Source organism: Heteronotia binoei, chromosome 2 (genome assembly GCF_032191835.1).
Source record: "Heteronotia binoei isolate CCM8104 ecotype False Entrance Well chromosome 2, APGP_CSIRO_Hbin_v1, whole genome shotgun sequence".
NCBI classification, from domain to species: domain Eukaryota; kingdom Metazoa; phylum Chordata; class Lepidosauria; order Squamata; family Gekkonidae; genus Heteronotia; species Heteronotia binoei.
Window position 1 is genome coordinate 158,141,696 of NC_083224.1, and position 16,015 is coordinate 158,157,710.

The following is a 16,015-nucleotide window of genomic DNA, read 5'->3' on the forward strand; positions in this document are numbered from 1 at the left end:
TCCCCCTTGAACATGAAAGACAAAGAAAATGACAAAGTGTGGTGCACAAAGAACGAAGGAAAAGGTATTGGAAAGTTCACAGACTGGGACACTGAGGAGGTAAGACCTGTCTGTGCAGCAGACAGAAAAGAACTGGTGGGATCTCGGTGCCTTGCCTCTTGGGCATGCACAGTGGAGTCCTTGAGCATGCTCAGAGGCTTGGACACAAAGACCCTCCAGTGGAGCTACTCAGTACCGATTGGAGCCAACGCAGGTGCCATAGTCCTAATGGTATGATGCACAGAGACCATGAAGAAGATACACTGTTACAGAATTTAAAAGCAGGGGAGGAAAAAGGGAAGTCAGATCTTAAAAAGAATGCTCTGCAAAATTTCTAACGCATAGCTTATTTGTTGCTAGGATATAAGATTTGATGCAAAGACAGCTCAATGGCTGCTAGCTCTCCTTAGCTTTTGTTGGGAACTTCTGATCTCTTCTGCTATAAGGAGAAGGGAGTTGAAGGCAAGGAGGTGGCTGTGCTTGGTAAGGCAGACAAAGTTAATAGACTTTCCCCCAGAAGTCAAGTTGACTTTCAGTGGTATTGAACATATAATAGACCATAAGCAGTTTTATATTCAGGCTTGGTGTACTGATTATACAGAAAGGATCATGATCCCGATTTCTGGAATTGATCAAGTGGAATCTCCTGGTTGAAATGAGCCTGTGCCTCCTTCCCTTTCCTTTTACAGTCAGAAACTAAGGTATCTTGCAATACGGCTCCAGTCTCTGGATTTAAGCACACACAGATTTATTTATTTATTTTATTTATATCCCGCCCTCCCCACCGAAGCAGGCTCATGGAGGCTATGTTGGGAATTAGATATATTGATTACCACAGGCTCCAATGATGCTCAGTCCATGAAGTAAAAAAGAAAGAAAGAAAGAAAACACATGGTCTGCAGTCTGCACATACTGCAGATGTGATGCAAACCAGCTCCCTGTTAACTAGAAGTAGTACATTTCTTAGAACAGCAGAAAAGAAAACAAAGCAGGAAGTTACAATTGAACAGTCACAGTCTAGATGAGCAGGATAACCAAAGGTACATCAATCCAGTACATCCTAATATACCTACTGAAATGTATGCTTCTGAAAAATTCAATTAGAAACCAAAACAATCAGAATTATTTCTTTATGGTTCAATTTTTCATTTAGACTCTTAAGGGGAAAAAAGCTTTACATTATTTTACATTAGGGGAGGGACAGTGGCTCAGTGGTAGAGCATCTGCTTGGTAAGCAGAAGGTCCCAGGTTCAATCCCCGGCATCTCCAATTTAAAAGGGGTTCAGGCAAATAGGTGTGAAAAACCTCAGCTTGAGACCCTGGAGAGCCACTGCTGGTCTGAGCAGACAATACTGACTTCGATGGACCGAGGGTTTGATTCAGTATAAGGCAGCTTCATGTGTTCATTTTACTGTAGGATCGAGTGCCAGGTCTGAATCTCTACTCTTCTGTGGAAGCTTACTTGGGACAATCACACGTTTTCAGCCTAACCTACCTCCCCATGTTGTTGTTTGTTTAATATAGCAACAGGCCAGCATGTGATTAAAATAATCCTTTGCATTATTAATGTTTTAATCTTGCAGCTATACAACATCTTCCTAAGGACCATTTTGTTAATAATAATAAAAAAGAAATTTGCTGGGTTGCACCTAACACATCTAATGACACCTGCAAACACTCTGATTTTTTTTTTTTGTATTAGAGTGGCTTGAATGTTCACCAGTTAAGTGTTTCCTTTGTCAAGGTTTGGTAAGAAAACTTGGCAACCGTTCTGTAACATTTACATCTAAATAAGCAAGTGTGTCACAAATGGCTTGTGAAACATGACTGCAATGGGATTTTTTTCCTTAAAAATTGTTCCAAGAACTACTTTGACAAACTTATTCAAACATAAATGTAGTAATATCAAAGTACATAAATCAAACTTTATTTATATCAGTATATCTAATTCTCAACATACGCAAGTCCAGAGACAGGGGCTGTGGACAGTCAAGACAGTTGTTTCTACAAAACTGAAATATAGGGTGGGGTTAAAAATCCTTTAAAATGATAGAAGCAATGCCTGTAGTTTTAAGAAGTGAATGTCTTCCTAAGTGATCACTGCTAGGCAACCACAACATAATTATCAACTTTCAGGCCTTGATTTCTGGCAGTAAAAGGAGGAGGGAGGGCATATTCCAGGTTTGCTTTGGTCTTTGAGGGAGGACACCTCAGGGCCAGGAGTGGCAGCAACCATTTAGCAACTTAATACCATGCAACTGCATGACTCACCTTCACTGTTCAACAGCGACCACTGCATGAAAGCCAGTGTGGTGTAGTGGTTCAAGTTTCTAAGTAGGATCGAGTGCCAGTTCTGAATCTCTACTCTGCTGTGGAAGCTTACTTGGGACAATCACATGTTTTCAGCCTAACCTACCTCCCCACGTTGTTGTTTGTTTAATTTAGACTTATACCCCACCTTTCCACTGGGTCACAGGTAGGGTTGCCAAGTCCAATTCAAGAAATATCTGGGGACTTTGGGGGTGGAGCCAGGAGACTTTGGGGGTGGAGCCAGGAGACATTGGGGTGGAGCCAAGATCAAGGCTGTGACAAGCATAATTGAACTCCAAAGGGAGTTCTGGCCATCACATTTAAAGGGACGGCACACCTTTTCAATTCCTTCCATAGGAAATGATGAAGGATAGGGGCACCTTCTTTTGGGGCTCATAGAATTGGACCCCCTGGTCCAATCTTTTTGAAACTTGGGGTGTATTTTGGGGAGAGGCACTAGATGCTATACTGAAAATTTGATGCCTCTATCCCAAAAAACAGCCTCCCCCCAGAGCCCCAGATACCCACGGATCAATTCTCCATGATTTTCTATGGGAATAACTCTCCCTAGGGAGTAATAGAGTTCTCAGAAGAAATTTCCCTCCCCTTCCCCCGTTTTCTGATGGCCCTGAAGCGGGGAGAAGGCCTCCAAACTGGGGGATCCCCCGCCCCCACCTGGGGATTGGCAACCCTACTCTACAGTCAAGTGTTGATGGTGGCTCAGGTTCCTGCACTCTAAAAGAACCTACAATGTTGTGTTTTGCCAGTGCAAAGAAAAAAGAAAAAAAAGCATGAAATCTGAGTTTTAAAGAATGGTGCTTTGTTGTTAACCAAAATAAAGATTTGTCATATGGATATTCTAGAAGTAGCTCTTCATCATACCACTGCAAAAGTCAAATAGTCTTTTACTCTTAGCATTTGTTTAAACTCGCTTGCCGTTTCTCTCTTACTGCAATATGAAGCATCATTCCCTCAGCAGTATCAGATTTGAGCTCCAAAGCTTCATTTCCACCTCTTTTCAAGAAAAATCTACTTGTGCCCAAATTCCATGCTGGGAATTATTAGGAAGGGAATTGAAAACAAATCAGCCAGTATCATAATGCCCCTGTATAAATCAATGGTGCAGTCTCATTTGGAATACTGTGTGCAATTCTGGTCACCGCACCTCAAAAAGGATATTATAGCATTGGAAAAAGTGCAGAAAAGGGCAACTAGAATGATTAAAGGTTTTGAACACTTTCCCTATGAAGAAAGGTTAAAACACTTGGGGCTCTTTATCTTGGAGAAATGTCGACTGTGGGGTGACATGATAGAGGTTTACAAGATTATGCATGGGATGGAGAAGGTAGAGAAAGAAGTCCTTTTCTCCCTTTCTCACAATACAAGAACTCGTGGGCATTCAATGAAATTGCTGAGCAGTCGGGTTAGAACGGATAAAAGGAGGTACTTCTTCACCCAAAGGGTGATTAACATGTGGAATTCACTGCCATAGGAGGTGGTGGCGGCTACAAGCATAGCCAGCTTCAAGAGGGGGTTAGATAAAAATATGGAGCAGAGGTCCATCAGAGGCTATTAGCCACAGTGTGTGTGTGTGTGTGTATATATATAATTTTTTTTGGCCACTGAGTGACACAGAGTGTTGGACTGGATGGGCCATTGGCCTGATCCAACATGGCTTCTCTTATGTTCTTATAATGCAAAGCCTCCTCCCAAAACAGCATGTTAAAAAAGACAGGCATTCTTAACACACTGTGTTTTATGGATTTTAATTTTTGTACTAGATTTTGATATTTGTAAGTAGCCAATATTTGCTGAAAATAATGGCACTAATATTATAAAAAATATACTCACTGGTGTTTACCCTTGGTTAAGTAGCTCACTGCCCAGAGACACGGCTGATCATACCACCTTATTCTTCACATTATATGGTGTTGTTATTACTTATATCTATGCAAATGTTACCATGCCCACACAACAAACACATGAATATTATGTTCAGATCAACAAGGAGAATTAGCTTTGCATGTTTGTACAAAGCAAAGAAAACCAAGAACTTTTACCTCAAGTGGCAACAGTGAGGAGCAAGTTTTCAGTTGGAAAAGGATGGCAGAGATCTGATTTTAAAAGGGATACAAAATTTATTCAGAGAGTTGGTACGGTAGTGTGTGTGTGTGTGTGTGTGTGTGCAGGGGGAAATAACCTTAAGCAAATACTAGAAGCACTAAATCAAAAACACAGACACATTCGTTATCTTATTAAATATAGCAACAAATAGCAGAACTGCTCCAAAGTGGAACAAGGGATACTCTTTGGGCTAAAGGTGTACATGTGGTTTGGAAAATAAGAGAGGGACAGATCAAGAGGGAAAGCAAAGACTACCTGCCGTATTCTGCAAAGAAATCCAATGGAAGAAGGAGGGATCCAATGTATGTGTTGAGAGCAGACTCTTCGGCTCGCTTTCGGCCGCGTCTGGAGGGGGCGGGGCTTCAACGCTTGTATTGAAGCCTCCGCTCCCCGTCTCGGCAGTCCTCTCAGCGTGTTTGGGCTGCAGGGAGCGTGCTTGCACGCTGTTTCTAAACCGGGAGGTGATTAGGCCGGGAGGCTGGTGCGTCGGTGGATCACAGCAGCGAGAAGCAAGGAGCGTTGTGGGACGTCCAGTTCTGTGGCTCACTTTTCCCTTTGCCTCCACCATCCCCTTATCTCATTTGACTTCAGAGGCAGAGCGGGCTACGCCGCTGCGCTGCAGCCTCTTCTCCACTTCAGTGTAGATGGGCTCAAAAGCAACCGGACTTGCAGATCGCCCCCCTTCCCCCTCCTCCCGCTTCCATTTGGGGGGGGGGCGGGGGAAGGAGCTGGAAATCCAGAAGACTCCCGCCAGGGCGGGAGGATTGGGATGCCTAGTCACAGGGCTCACATCATTCAATAAAGCAATCTATAAATAGAGATTACAATTTACTTATAAAACATTCAGTTACATGCATAAATAGCATTCTAGTTCAAGCATCAAATAAAACACTATCATTTGGTACTCAACAGCCAACATTCCAGACTGATGTCAAAAACCAGGAAGCACTGCTAATAGGTGGTAGAAAACCACCTATCCTCAATGGAAAGTCTGGTAGAACGCTGTCTTACAGGCCTGGCAGAATCTAGAAAGATCCTGCAGGGCCCAGATGACATCTGGCAGAGAGTTCCACCAGGCAGGGGCCACTATAGAAAAAAACTCTTGCCCTTGTTGAGGACAGCCAAGCCACCCATGAGCTAGGCGTATGATGAAGAACAAAGCATTTTGGGGGAGACATATAGGGACAGATGATTCTGTAGGTATGAAGGTCCCAGACCATTTAAGGCTTTAAAGGTAAGAATCAACACCTTTAATTTGACTTGGAAACCAATAGGCTATCGGCACAGCTGCTTAAGTACATGCTGAATGTGAGATGACCATGCTACAGACTTGAGCATGTATGCGTTGATCCGTGATTGAATTCTTTGTACTGTGGCTCCAGTTAAAACAGCATTGAGAGAAGACTGATGAAGGGTGAAACCAATGAAACCGTAGGAAATCCAGGAAATATGGTCTTTTGAACTCTTTGTGAAAAGTTGTGCAGAACGACGCCCCTGTCTCCACCCAGATTCTGAACTGCAAGAAGTGGCTGAAGGCAGTGCCTTTGAGACGTGACTTTAGAAAACAGTCTGGGGGAGCATCATGTGGGTGTTAGTTCTATTATTTTGCTGTATGGACTTATTATAAACTGTGCACTAAATGTTTGTTTATACTCTTTTTGTGTGAGAGGGATAATTCAACCGGTGAAGTTTTGAAGGATATATTGGACCCAGTCAAGCGCCTGGAGTTGCAGGCCTCCCCAATGACACAGCCCCCCCCCCCCCACATAAGGATAAAATAGAGGAGAAAAAAATAATAAAAATGCTTTGGGTCCCAATTGTGAAGAAAAGCATGAAATAAATGCATGAAATAAAGAGTCCCGTGGCACAGAGTGGTAAAGCTGCAGTACTACAGTTGGAGCCCTCTGCTCATGACCTGAGTTCGATCCCAGCGGAAGCTACTTCAGGTAGCTGGCTCCAGGTTGACTCAGCCTTCCATCTTTCTGAGGTCGGTAAAATGAGTACCCAGCTTGCTGGGGGGAAAGTGTAGATGACTGGGGAAGGCAATGGCAAACCACCCCATAAAAAGTCTGCCATAAAAACGCTGTGAAAGCAAAGTCACCCCAGAGTCAAAAATGACTGGCGCTTGCACCTTTACCGTTTTAAATGCAGTAAATAAGCAATAATTATACCTGGAGGAGAGCTAAAAGGTAGGCAGAAGAAGAAAAGAGATCAGATTTATACCCCACCCTTCACTCTGAGACTCAAAGCAGCTTACAATCTCCTTTCCCTTCCTCTCCCCACAAGACACCCTGTGAGGTAGGTGGAGCTGAGAGAACTGCTCTTGAGAGAACAGCTCTGCTGAGAACTTGTGGCTGACTCAAGGTTACAACAGCAGCTGTGGAGGAATGGGGAATCAAACCTAGTTCTCCCAGATTAGAGTCTGCACAGTTAACCACTACACCAAACTGGGTGTAGAAGGTGGAAGGAAGTGGGTGGAAAAATGAGTAGGAAGCAGAGAAAAGTGAGGATATGGGGGAGGAGGAAGAAAAAGGAAGCACTGTGGGGAGCAATTACAAGAGAAGGTAAGGTGCCCTCCCCCAAGTCCTTGCAGATTTCCCACCATGTAGCAAGGCACAGCCGAATGTCGCCAAGTCACCCTTGGCTACCAGCTGGGGATGAGGCGTAGAGTTGCCAGTTGCCAGTTGGGAAACTCTTGGAGATTTGTGGATGGGGAGGACAGTGGAGCACAATGCCACAGAGCTCCCCCTTCAAGCATCCTTACCTCCCCCCTCCCCCCAGTCTGGAGATGAAGTCTAATTTCAGGGGACCTCTAGCCCAGCCTGGCAGCCAATGGTACACAATGGAGCCAGTTTTCCCATGTACAGACTGCCAGAAAGGAAGAAGGGAAAGCTGAAGGCTGAGGTAGGAAGATAGGGGGTAGGTAAAGATAGGTTGGTGGGTGGGTGGGAAGGAAGCAGGAAAAGGAGAGAAGCTCTAAGGGCTTTTTGGGATTAGAAAGAGGAAATAACAGGGGAAAGGAAATTAGATACTCTCTGAAAATCCTTATGAGTCTGCTTCTTCAATCAATGGCAGATGCTGGGTAAAATAATCACCAACCTGCTGTTTTGGATTCATTCGTATCTGTTCAATTTTGTTATTGTGTACGTGTGCAATTTAAGAAACTATGAATCTGAACCAATAAAGCTAAAGGATATTTTCTGCAGGTTGCAATGATCATTATTTTGCATTGCTGAAAGATTTATGAAATTCTGACTCTAGGATATAGTGGCAAAGTGTCAGCTGGCTCAGATAGACTGGGAGTTCTCTAAATCAACAGATTTTGCTGAATGTTAAGTACTGTTATGACTGAAAGACAAAAGATTTTAAAATGGCCTTTAAAGAAACATTTGTCATGAGAATTATAAAAAGCAGAATTTTCTCAAAATTAAACATTCACTACCCTTACAACATTCTAAATCTTCACTCAGAATTTAATATTTTAAATATTAAGGAAAGATCAAACATAGTTGAAAACCTTCATAAAGAAACCAAAAATAAACACAGACCATTATAATCTTTCCCCAAACAGAATAAATTAAGTTCAATTACTTTCTTCAAAGGAAGAGCATTCGCTTAACCAGAAGAGCAAGTGAGTCCTTTTCGTTCAAAATATCCTTTGGAGAACTAACTACAACTTTATTCTGTAAGCATCAACATAATCTTAATGTTATAGACTATTCTTAAACAGCAGACCTTGACGCAAATTTGTCAGTCTTCCCTGCTGGAGGACTAGCTCAGATTAAATCTCATAAGAAGGTCTGAGGGTCAGGATACAAAACTGCAAAGCTGTAAGACTTCTGCCTGCGGCCCAGTGAATCACTTGCACATACACAAGAACATGTGCGTGGCAAACTTTGAACGTTCTCTTCTGAACAGAATCAGCAGTGCTCACTACAACATACAAATGGGCAATTTAGGAAAACGCAACAGGAAGTCTGTGATTTTAGGTTTGCCAGGTCCAACTCAGAAAATACCGGGGGGGGGGGGTGAAGCCTGGAGACTTTCCTGTTCCCTAAATAAATAAAAATATAGCACTGCAGTTCCCTTCAATACAGGATGGGGTATAGCAGATGTGATGTGATGGGGTAGACCAGAGCAGTAGTAATTTTTAAAGAAAAGCACCCTATTACATGCACAAATCTGTATCATTCTTTGAATTATAGTGATCATGAGCAGAAAAAACGTAGAGTTTGGCTCCTAATTGCTAAAGAAATAAAGCAACAGAAAGAACACAGTTAACGTGACCCAGTTATTTAGAAAGCTGGTTACATCCTATATCAAGCAGATACACTGAACACTATGAAAATTATACTATCTTGAAGACAAAACAATTGGTTTTCCACCCCACCCCACAACAAATTTTTTTTATTTTAGAAACAGGCATTTCCTTCCCTTGTTTCTCTCAAACAGCACATTACTGGATCAGTAAAAAGAAAACTAAAACTACAGAAAGGTATATTATATTATCAGATCATAATGCAGAGTTAGACAGAACTATCTACTGCATTCCTATCTGCTATTGATATGTTACAAACTAAATGTATGCATATCCATTTATTCATATACTGTAACAAACAGTGATGGTTCTTCTTAAAGCTCTATTGTCTGAAAAAAGGGCTACAATAACACAGGTATTTGTGCTTCACAATCTGAAGATGAGAAATTAGCTTCAGGAACACACAATGCTGGATTAAATCCTGTGGAGGCCCGTAGGCAGTCAAAATCTTGGGGGCCCCCTAGCAAATTTTTGGAGCACCCACCCCACCACCCACAGTCCCCGCTGCAGCCTGCAGGCCCCTCTCCAAAGCCCCTTTGACAAAGCTGTGGGAGAGAAGCAGAGAGAGGCAAACTTGGTGAGGACACCAACAGCAGCCACACCAGGCAAATCAGGCAAAGAGAGGCGAAATTACTGGCTGTGCATGCAGGCTGGGAGGGCTGCAAGCAGGGGGGGAAATGGTGGGGAGCTGGCCTGGGGCCCCTAAAGGCATGGGGGCCCATAGGCCAGTGCTTACTTGGCCTAATTGTTAATCTGACCCTGGGAACACACACAAATAACTCTCACTCACCAACAATGACCTAACTATAACTGCATCAGCACTAACTACAGTTAATATTAAACAACATTCATCTCTTTAAAAAGATATATAACTCTATTTCAAACACTGTTAAATGTGGCTGCTGCAGGCCACAACATACCCTTACCAAAGATTTCCTGAGGTTTCACCCATCCCCCCAACCACTATATGAAAAGAGATCATATGACTTGCAGCCTGTCTTCCGAATAGCAATGGCAGCCTCCAGGTGGGACCTGAGGACTCCCCTCCCCCCCTGGAATTACAGTTTGTCTCCAGAGTTCAGCGAACAGTTTCCCTGGATAAAACAAATGTTCTGGATGGTAGACTTTATGGCACTGTACTCCACTGAGGTCCCTGTCCTTCCCAAATTCCATCTCTAAATCTCCAAGAGTTTCCCAATCTGGATCTGGCCACTTTATCCCACAAACCCCCACTGGTGGTTAGAGAGGACCTGGCAACCCCACTTCAGAAGCCTCTTAATTTTGTCCCTCCTAACTCATTTCCCTCTCCTGTGCTCTGGCCTCAGTTAGCACTAACCACTTTACAGTGGCTTATGGTAAAGAAAAGCGAGTGGAGCTTATGCTGGAAAGGGGAAGAGGAGAGACTGCACATTTCCAAGGCTGGTTTCCAATTTGCAGAACATTATTTCCAGGAAGCCAAACCTACATTTGCATTATACCTCAGAGAACCAGAGCAACAAATCTTGCTTTTTAATAATTCCCTTGAATTTTTCTTAGTACTACTTGCAGGGGACATTTAATAGAAAAAGAGGTGCTGGAACTCATTAGCACAACTCATTTGCATATGCCACACACTCCTGACATCACTGGAAAGTGTACTAAATTATATAAGCTCAGCATCAACCTTAAAATGCTTCTTGAATTATAATTGTCATAATAAAACCTTACTCTGGCCCATCATACTTTTAAAATTACTTTCTCCTATGTGGCCACAGTGGCATGATGAAGATTTCCATCTGTCTGCTTTATATGTTTTGGTTATTTCCCCATTTTTTGTGGGAAAGTTTGTTAAATTCTCCCAGGGGGTTTGAACAATGGAGTCCATAAGTAAGTATTTAGAGAGGGGGTAAGAAAGAAAGAGCACAATAAAAGTTAGAGGTTCTGGAGCTCCGCTGCTGTGAGTTTCTGCCCAAAATGAGGCCTGAGTACTTGTAATTAAAGTCAAATGCCATGCTAACTTCTATTTCCCCCAATAATTCCATACAACAAGAAAGGCAAACTAGAAGATGAAGTAATACATAAATGAAAGAGGGACATCCTTTGAGGGCAAGAAGAATGTTTAAAAAAGGCAACAGATTTCAGGACACAGGCAAGTTCCTGTATATCACCAGGAGCCCAAAACTTGAAAAAATTATCAGCTACCATTCACCTTAGCTTTAAAACTGAACCCTCTAAGATTGACACACTAACTTTGAAGGCTGGTTCTGTATTTATAAAAGAGTCAATATTAAGGGAGGAGGGGACCATCTGTTAAGCAAAACCATATCATGACACATAACGGTAGCAGGCAAGGGAACAGTTTGATAATATTTATAAAAGATTTTCTATAAAAGGCAAATCAGAAATTGATACTGCATTTTAAAATGGGAAAAAGTAGAAACCTCATGAAAGCGGCAAAAAGGATAAAAAGTAGAAGAATCACCTTGTGCCCGATGCATCTCCAAGCAGGGCTCTAAAGTTTCTTACAAATAGCTCTTTGTTCCTGGATCAAGGCCATGCCCTCCCCCCCTCCAATTTGGAGCAGGAGTAGATATTCTGCTATGTTGGCTGTTTCCCCAGACGGTTTCAAGCTTTTCCACTGTAACTAACAGCTCTAACATAATTCATAGCAACCAGCTTACTCCCCTCTCATCAGGAGATGCAAATTTAAATACCTGAGGTGGATTCGCATGTTAAGTTTGAACTGATTGTTAAGAGTATGGAAGGTAATTTTACAGCAAACATACATGAATACAGAAGCATCATCTTGATGAGCAGATCAGGATCCAATCTTACCGTACAGATTTAACTCATACTCTATGAACCATTAATTAGACTATGAAAAGAATTATAGGTTAACCATGTTAGAATTCTGAGAATTTAACATTCATTTTATTTTAATTGTTATTTATTAATTTTGTTTTATAGACACAATACAAGCACACTCTAGTACAATTTGACATATCACAGTGAGTCAAGCTATCACATTAATATATTGGCAGATGTGTTTTAGACACAGAAGAGTGGAAAAGCTTTTTGGGCCTAACTTCAAAATGAAGTTTTGGAACAACCTGATGATACTTAAAATTGGAATGAAAGAAAATAATATAAAATGAAAGATTTCCTAAAGCTACTGATCACGACACCTCTCCTCATGTACACATTCATTTATTCAGCTATTTTAGAAGTCTATATTGGAATCATTAAAATAACCATCTGTTGGAATGCTCACATAAGGTTCTTGCAAGCTCATGGTCATCCTGCCATATCTGAGTTGTTCATCTTTAACTACCTAAGGAAGATGCTTTGCTCACCTGTGGCAAATACTGATTTCACAAATGATTTCACCTCAAATAAGGATTTTGATTTATAGGACAGAGCATAAAAATTCTTGATCTCTATTACGTTAACAGCAATTTCTTTATCGATTGCATATTAGAAATATATTCAGATTTTTCTCCATAAAAACATCAAATTGAAATATAAATGTAGGCAGAAGCATTTTAAATTAGGACATCAATATGAATACCAGAAGGAAGTTATACCTTTATGCATCTGGAGCTGGCATTTCATATGCCTATTTATCGTTTGTTGTGAGCCGCCCTGATCCACTCTGTGGGAAGGGCGGGATATAAATTACGGAATAAATAAATAAATAAATTGTAATTTCATTATTAAGCTGTCTAATTCAGGATCATTTTTCAAATGAACTGTATAAAAGGCAGGCCCTAAAAACAGCTAGAAATAGTACTGCTGAAGCAGTTACAAGCAGAAGGAAAATTACTGTCTCTTTCAAAGTCCTTCAGATGTTTTGGCCATATGGAAGCTTGGATCCAGAACAATTTTCCAGAAACTAAAAGTACTTCCATCAACAGAATAGAACTCATTTCCACTGCAACCCGCTGATTCTCCCAAATGCTGCTGGGAGAGCAGGAAAAGTATGAGGGGCAAATAAAAGTTTAAGTAGGAAAGAAAAAAACAGAAATTGCTTCCCTCCTTTCCATTAGGGAATAATTTAGTGGAGACATGACCATTTTGAAGCAATATCAAAAATATACAGGAGAAATACAGTATGAATGCAATGTCCTAATCTCTCTCTTGGTATCCCAGAGTAGGGTCTTGAACCTGCTTGAATGGGAACACATGTGCTACTTGTCACTGAGAATGCTTTGAAGGGCTGGTACTGACCTACACAGCTTTTCACAGCTGACTGTATATACACTTCAAAAAAGACATTATGAAGATTACTATTTCAGTTACTGCCATAACTTCCACTACATTTTTATTTGAGCATTTGCAGAACTTTCTCATGATGGAAGTTTTCTTTTGATTTTTTGAAAACCACTCTGAGATAAAACTTTAAAATAAAAATGATGTAAATAAAATAGCTGAATAACTCAAAGCAATATACAAAGCTACCATATATTAAGTCAGACCCCACTGAACAGCTCAGAACTTCCTACTAACAGCACCTTTTTTTAGAACAAGCAGTGGTTTTTCTCCAGTCTCCTACACAGGAGCAATCAACCAGTGATACCAAGAACTGAATCTAGAACCTCTGTCACAGAACACATGCCCTCTGGTCACTGCCACTCCAAATTTTCTAAGTTACAAACTTCTGGTCTCTTTTGGCCAGGACTGTAATTTATTTAATTTTTAATTTAAATTTGTTTATTAAAGTATTAAAGCAAAGCCTCCTCTTTGTGGCTCAAGGCAGCTTACAATTAAAATGTAATTTAAAAATTAAAACAAGCAAAATGCAACAAAATCCCATTTGCCCCCACTCCCCATGTGCTTCTTTAAAACTTCTGAAGATTGTGCCTCCCTCACCTTCTCAGGGACCCCTTTCCATAAAGTGGAAGCCACTATAGAAAAGGCATGCTGTTTAGCAGGCTACCTTTAGTGTAGAAACAACTAGAAGCTGGCAATAAGAGACTAAGCAGTCCATCTTTAGAGGGGGAACAACTAAAGGGAGCCACCAGAAGACCATATTTAGTGCACAAAGCCATACATGGAGAAACTGTTCAGCTCACGGGTATAGAACTAGTTGTAGTGTGCAGGAGAATGATACGGGATTAAATGGAGAAGATCTTACATTCATTTAATATTCTGATTTATATACCAGCCATTCCCAAACTATGTGCTGAGGCATATTTGTGTGACAACAGAGAGAATTAGTACCATGTCATAAGAAATCAAATTATAGCTTCCTGGAAACAAATTAGCATAAAAGAATCAATTAAATTAGGATACTGAGCAAATCTCTCCATTTTTGTTAGCAACTATTTCTCAGGTCAAATCCCAAGGCACACTTTTTCAGAAATACATCCCACTGAAACAAAAAAGGACTTATTTCCAAGCAAGCATGGAGAGGATCAAGATGCAAATCCCAGTCCCTTTAGATCCTGCTTGCAATGTGTAAAGAAAAGTTAAAGGGCTTACACTTATATACATTAATGAATGTATTTTTACTACTTAACACTGGCTGCATACTTTACTCACAAATTATCCTTTTTGGGGTCCTCTTATGAAAACTGAGCCCAATTATTAAGAAATCTAGTCTGTTCCAACTTTTTGGAAAAGTGGGATAAAAAACAAACAGGGAAATGAAGCTATTTATTTGTTCAAGTAAGTAAACTCTTAGGAATGTAAACTACAAACATACACACATGAACTCTCTCCCAAACCCAAACATCCACTATAGGACAGTATTTTTTAAAAAAATGTCATTCCCTAAAAATAGCCAGAAGGGCTCAAGAATTCTGATAGGAAGTAAAAACAAGTTTAATTGTATTTCCTTGTAAGATCAGATCTTTTGAGAGGCAGCATATACATATTCCAAATAAATACTACCAAAAGATCCATTTACAGCCTGAACATACACACGATCGCAAACCATACTGCAAGCAACATGGTTTCCCCTGGAGAATTACTCACACATATCAAAACGTTGTTTTTTACCTTTACTGAAGAAGCAGCATAGAGCATATCCTCAAGTGAAAAATGGCAACATCGGTTCAAATACTCCTGACAAAATTCCTGTATCAATTGCAGATTATACAAACTGTCAGCCAGTGACATGGTCTCCTTCAAACATATATCTACAAAAGAGAAGATTTAGGCAGTTTTACAAACCAGAGTCTTCCGCTTCATATTTTCTGCATTTATTATTAAAACCGGAGGGGTAGATTCAAAATCATCCATATTAGAGGCTGTGGCTGATTGGTTACAACAGAGGAGGCTGAAACTTAAACCAGCTAGAAGAGGTTCTGTTTCTGAGTCATGGGGGGATGGGCTCGGAAATCTGACTTCCAGCCCTTGGTGGGGAGCATCACTGACGCCAGAATGCCAACGGTGAGGAATTTGGGAGTGATCCTGGATGCCTCCCTTTCTAAGGAGGCCCAGGTTATTAATGTTGCTAGGTCAGCCTTTCATCATATTTGGCTTGTCAGGCAACTGGTCCCTTACCTTTCCTCCCATGACATCAATGCAATTGTCATTTCCAGGCTTGGCTACTGCAACTTACTCTACGTGGGCCTACCCTTAAAAGCCTGAAATGGAAGCTTTAGTTGGTACAAAATACAGTGGTGCACCTGTGACTGGGACATCTGTGCAGGCACATATTCAGCTAGTGTTGCACCAGCAGCAGTGGTTCAGTACCAAATCAGGTTTAAGGTTATGGTGCTAACCTTTAAGGCCCTATGCAGCCAGGGACCAGTTTACCTGCCAGACCACCTCTCCCTGTATGTGCTCCAAAGAGCCTTATGCTCTCTAGACTAGCACCATTTGGTAGTCCCCAGCCTGAAAGATATCTGCTTTGCCTCAACCAGGCTATGATAGAAGAAATATCAGGGTAAAACCATTAGTACTTACTATGCTAACAAAGAATTTATGACAAGAAAATTATAATAATGTGAAAAATTCTAGTGATTACAGGACTTGTAAATTTTTCAGCACATTCATAGGAGCCCACAGCAAGGATCCAATTAATTGCACTCTTGTGAATCCTACTGCAGGCTGTTTAGAAGCAGAGACTTTGGAATATTAAGTGGGTCCTTGCTGTGGGTTCTTAAAAATGTGCTGAAAAATTTACAAGTCCTGTAAACATACAGTTTTTACATTACCCTATTCTAATTTCTTGTAATAAATGCTTTGTTAGAATAGTAAGTGTTAATGGTTTTACCCTGATGTTTCTTCTATCACAGC

At 41.0% G+C, this 16,015-nt stretch overlaps 1 protein-coding gene across 5 annotated transcripts in view; it reads right to left on the reverse strand.

Annotated features, from left to right (window-relative positions):
* CAMSAP2 (calmodulin regulated spectrin associated protein family member 2) overlaps positions 1 to 16,015 on the reverse strand; it is a 118,522-nt gene that overhangs the window by 22,928 nt on the left and 79,579 nt on the right. For all 5 annotated transcript variants that reach the window (XM_060232337.1, XM_060232336.1, XM_060232335.1 and 2 more), the window contains one exon: positions 14,771 to 14,910. In XM_060232337.1, the coding sequence (XP_060088320.1) occupies positions 14,771 to 14,910 (140 nt within the window). The remainder of the gene's footprint in view (positions 1 to 14,770; positions 14,911 to 16,015) is intronic.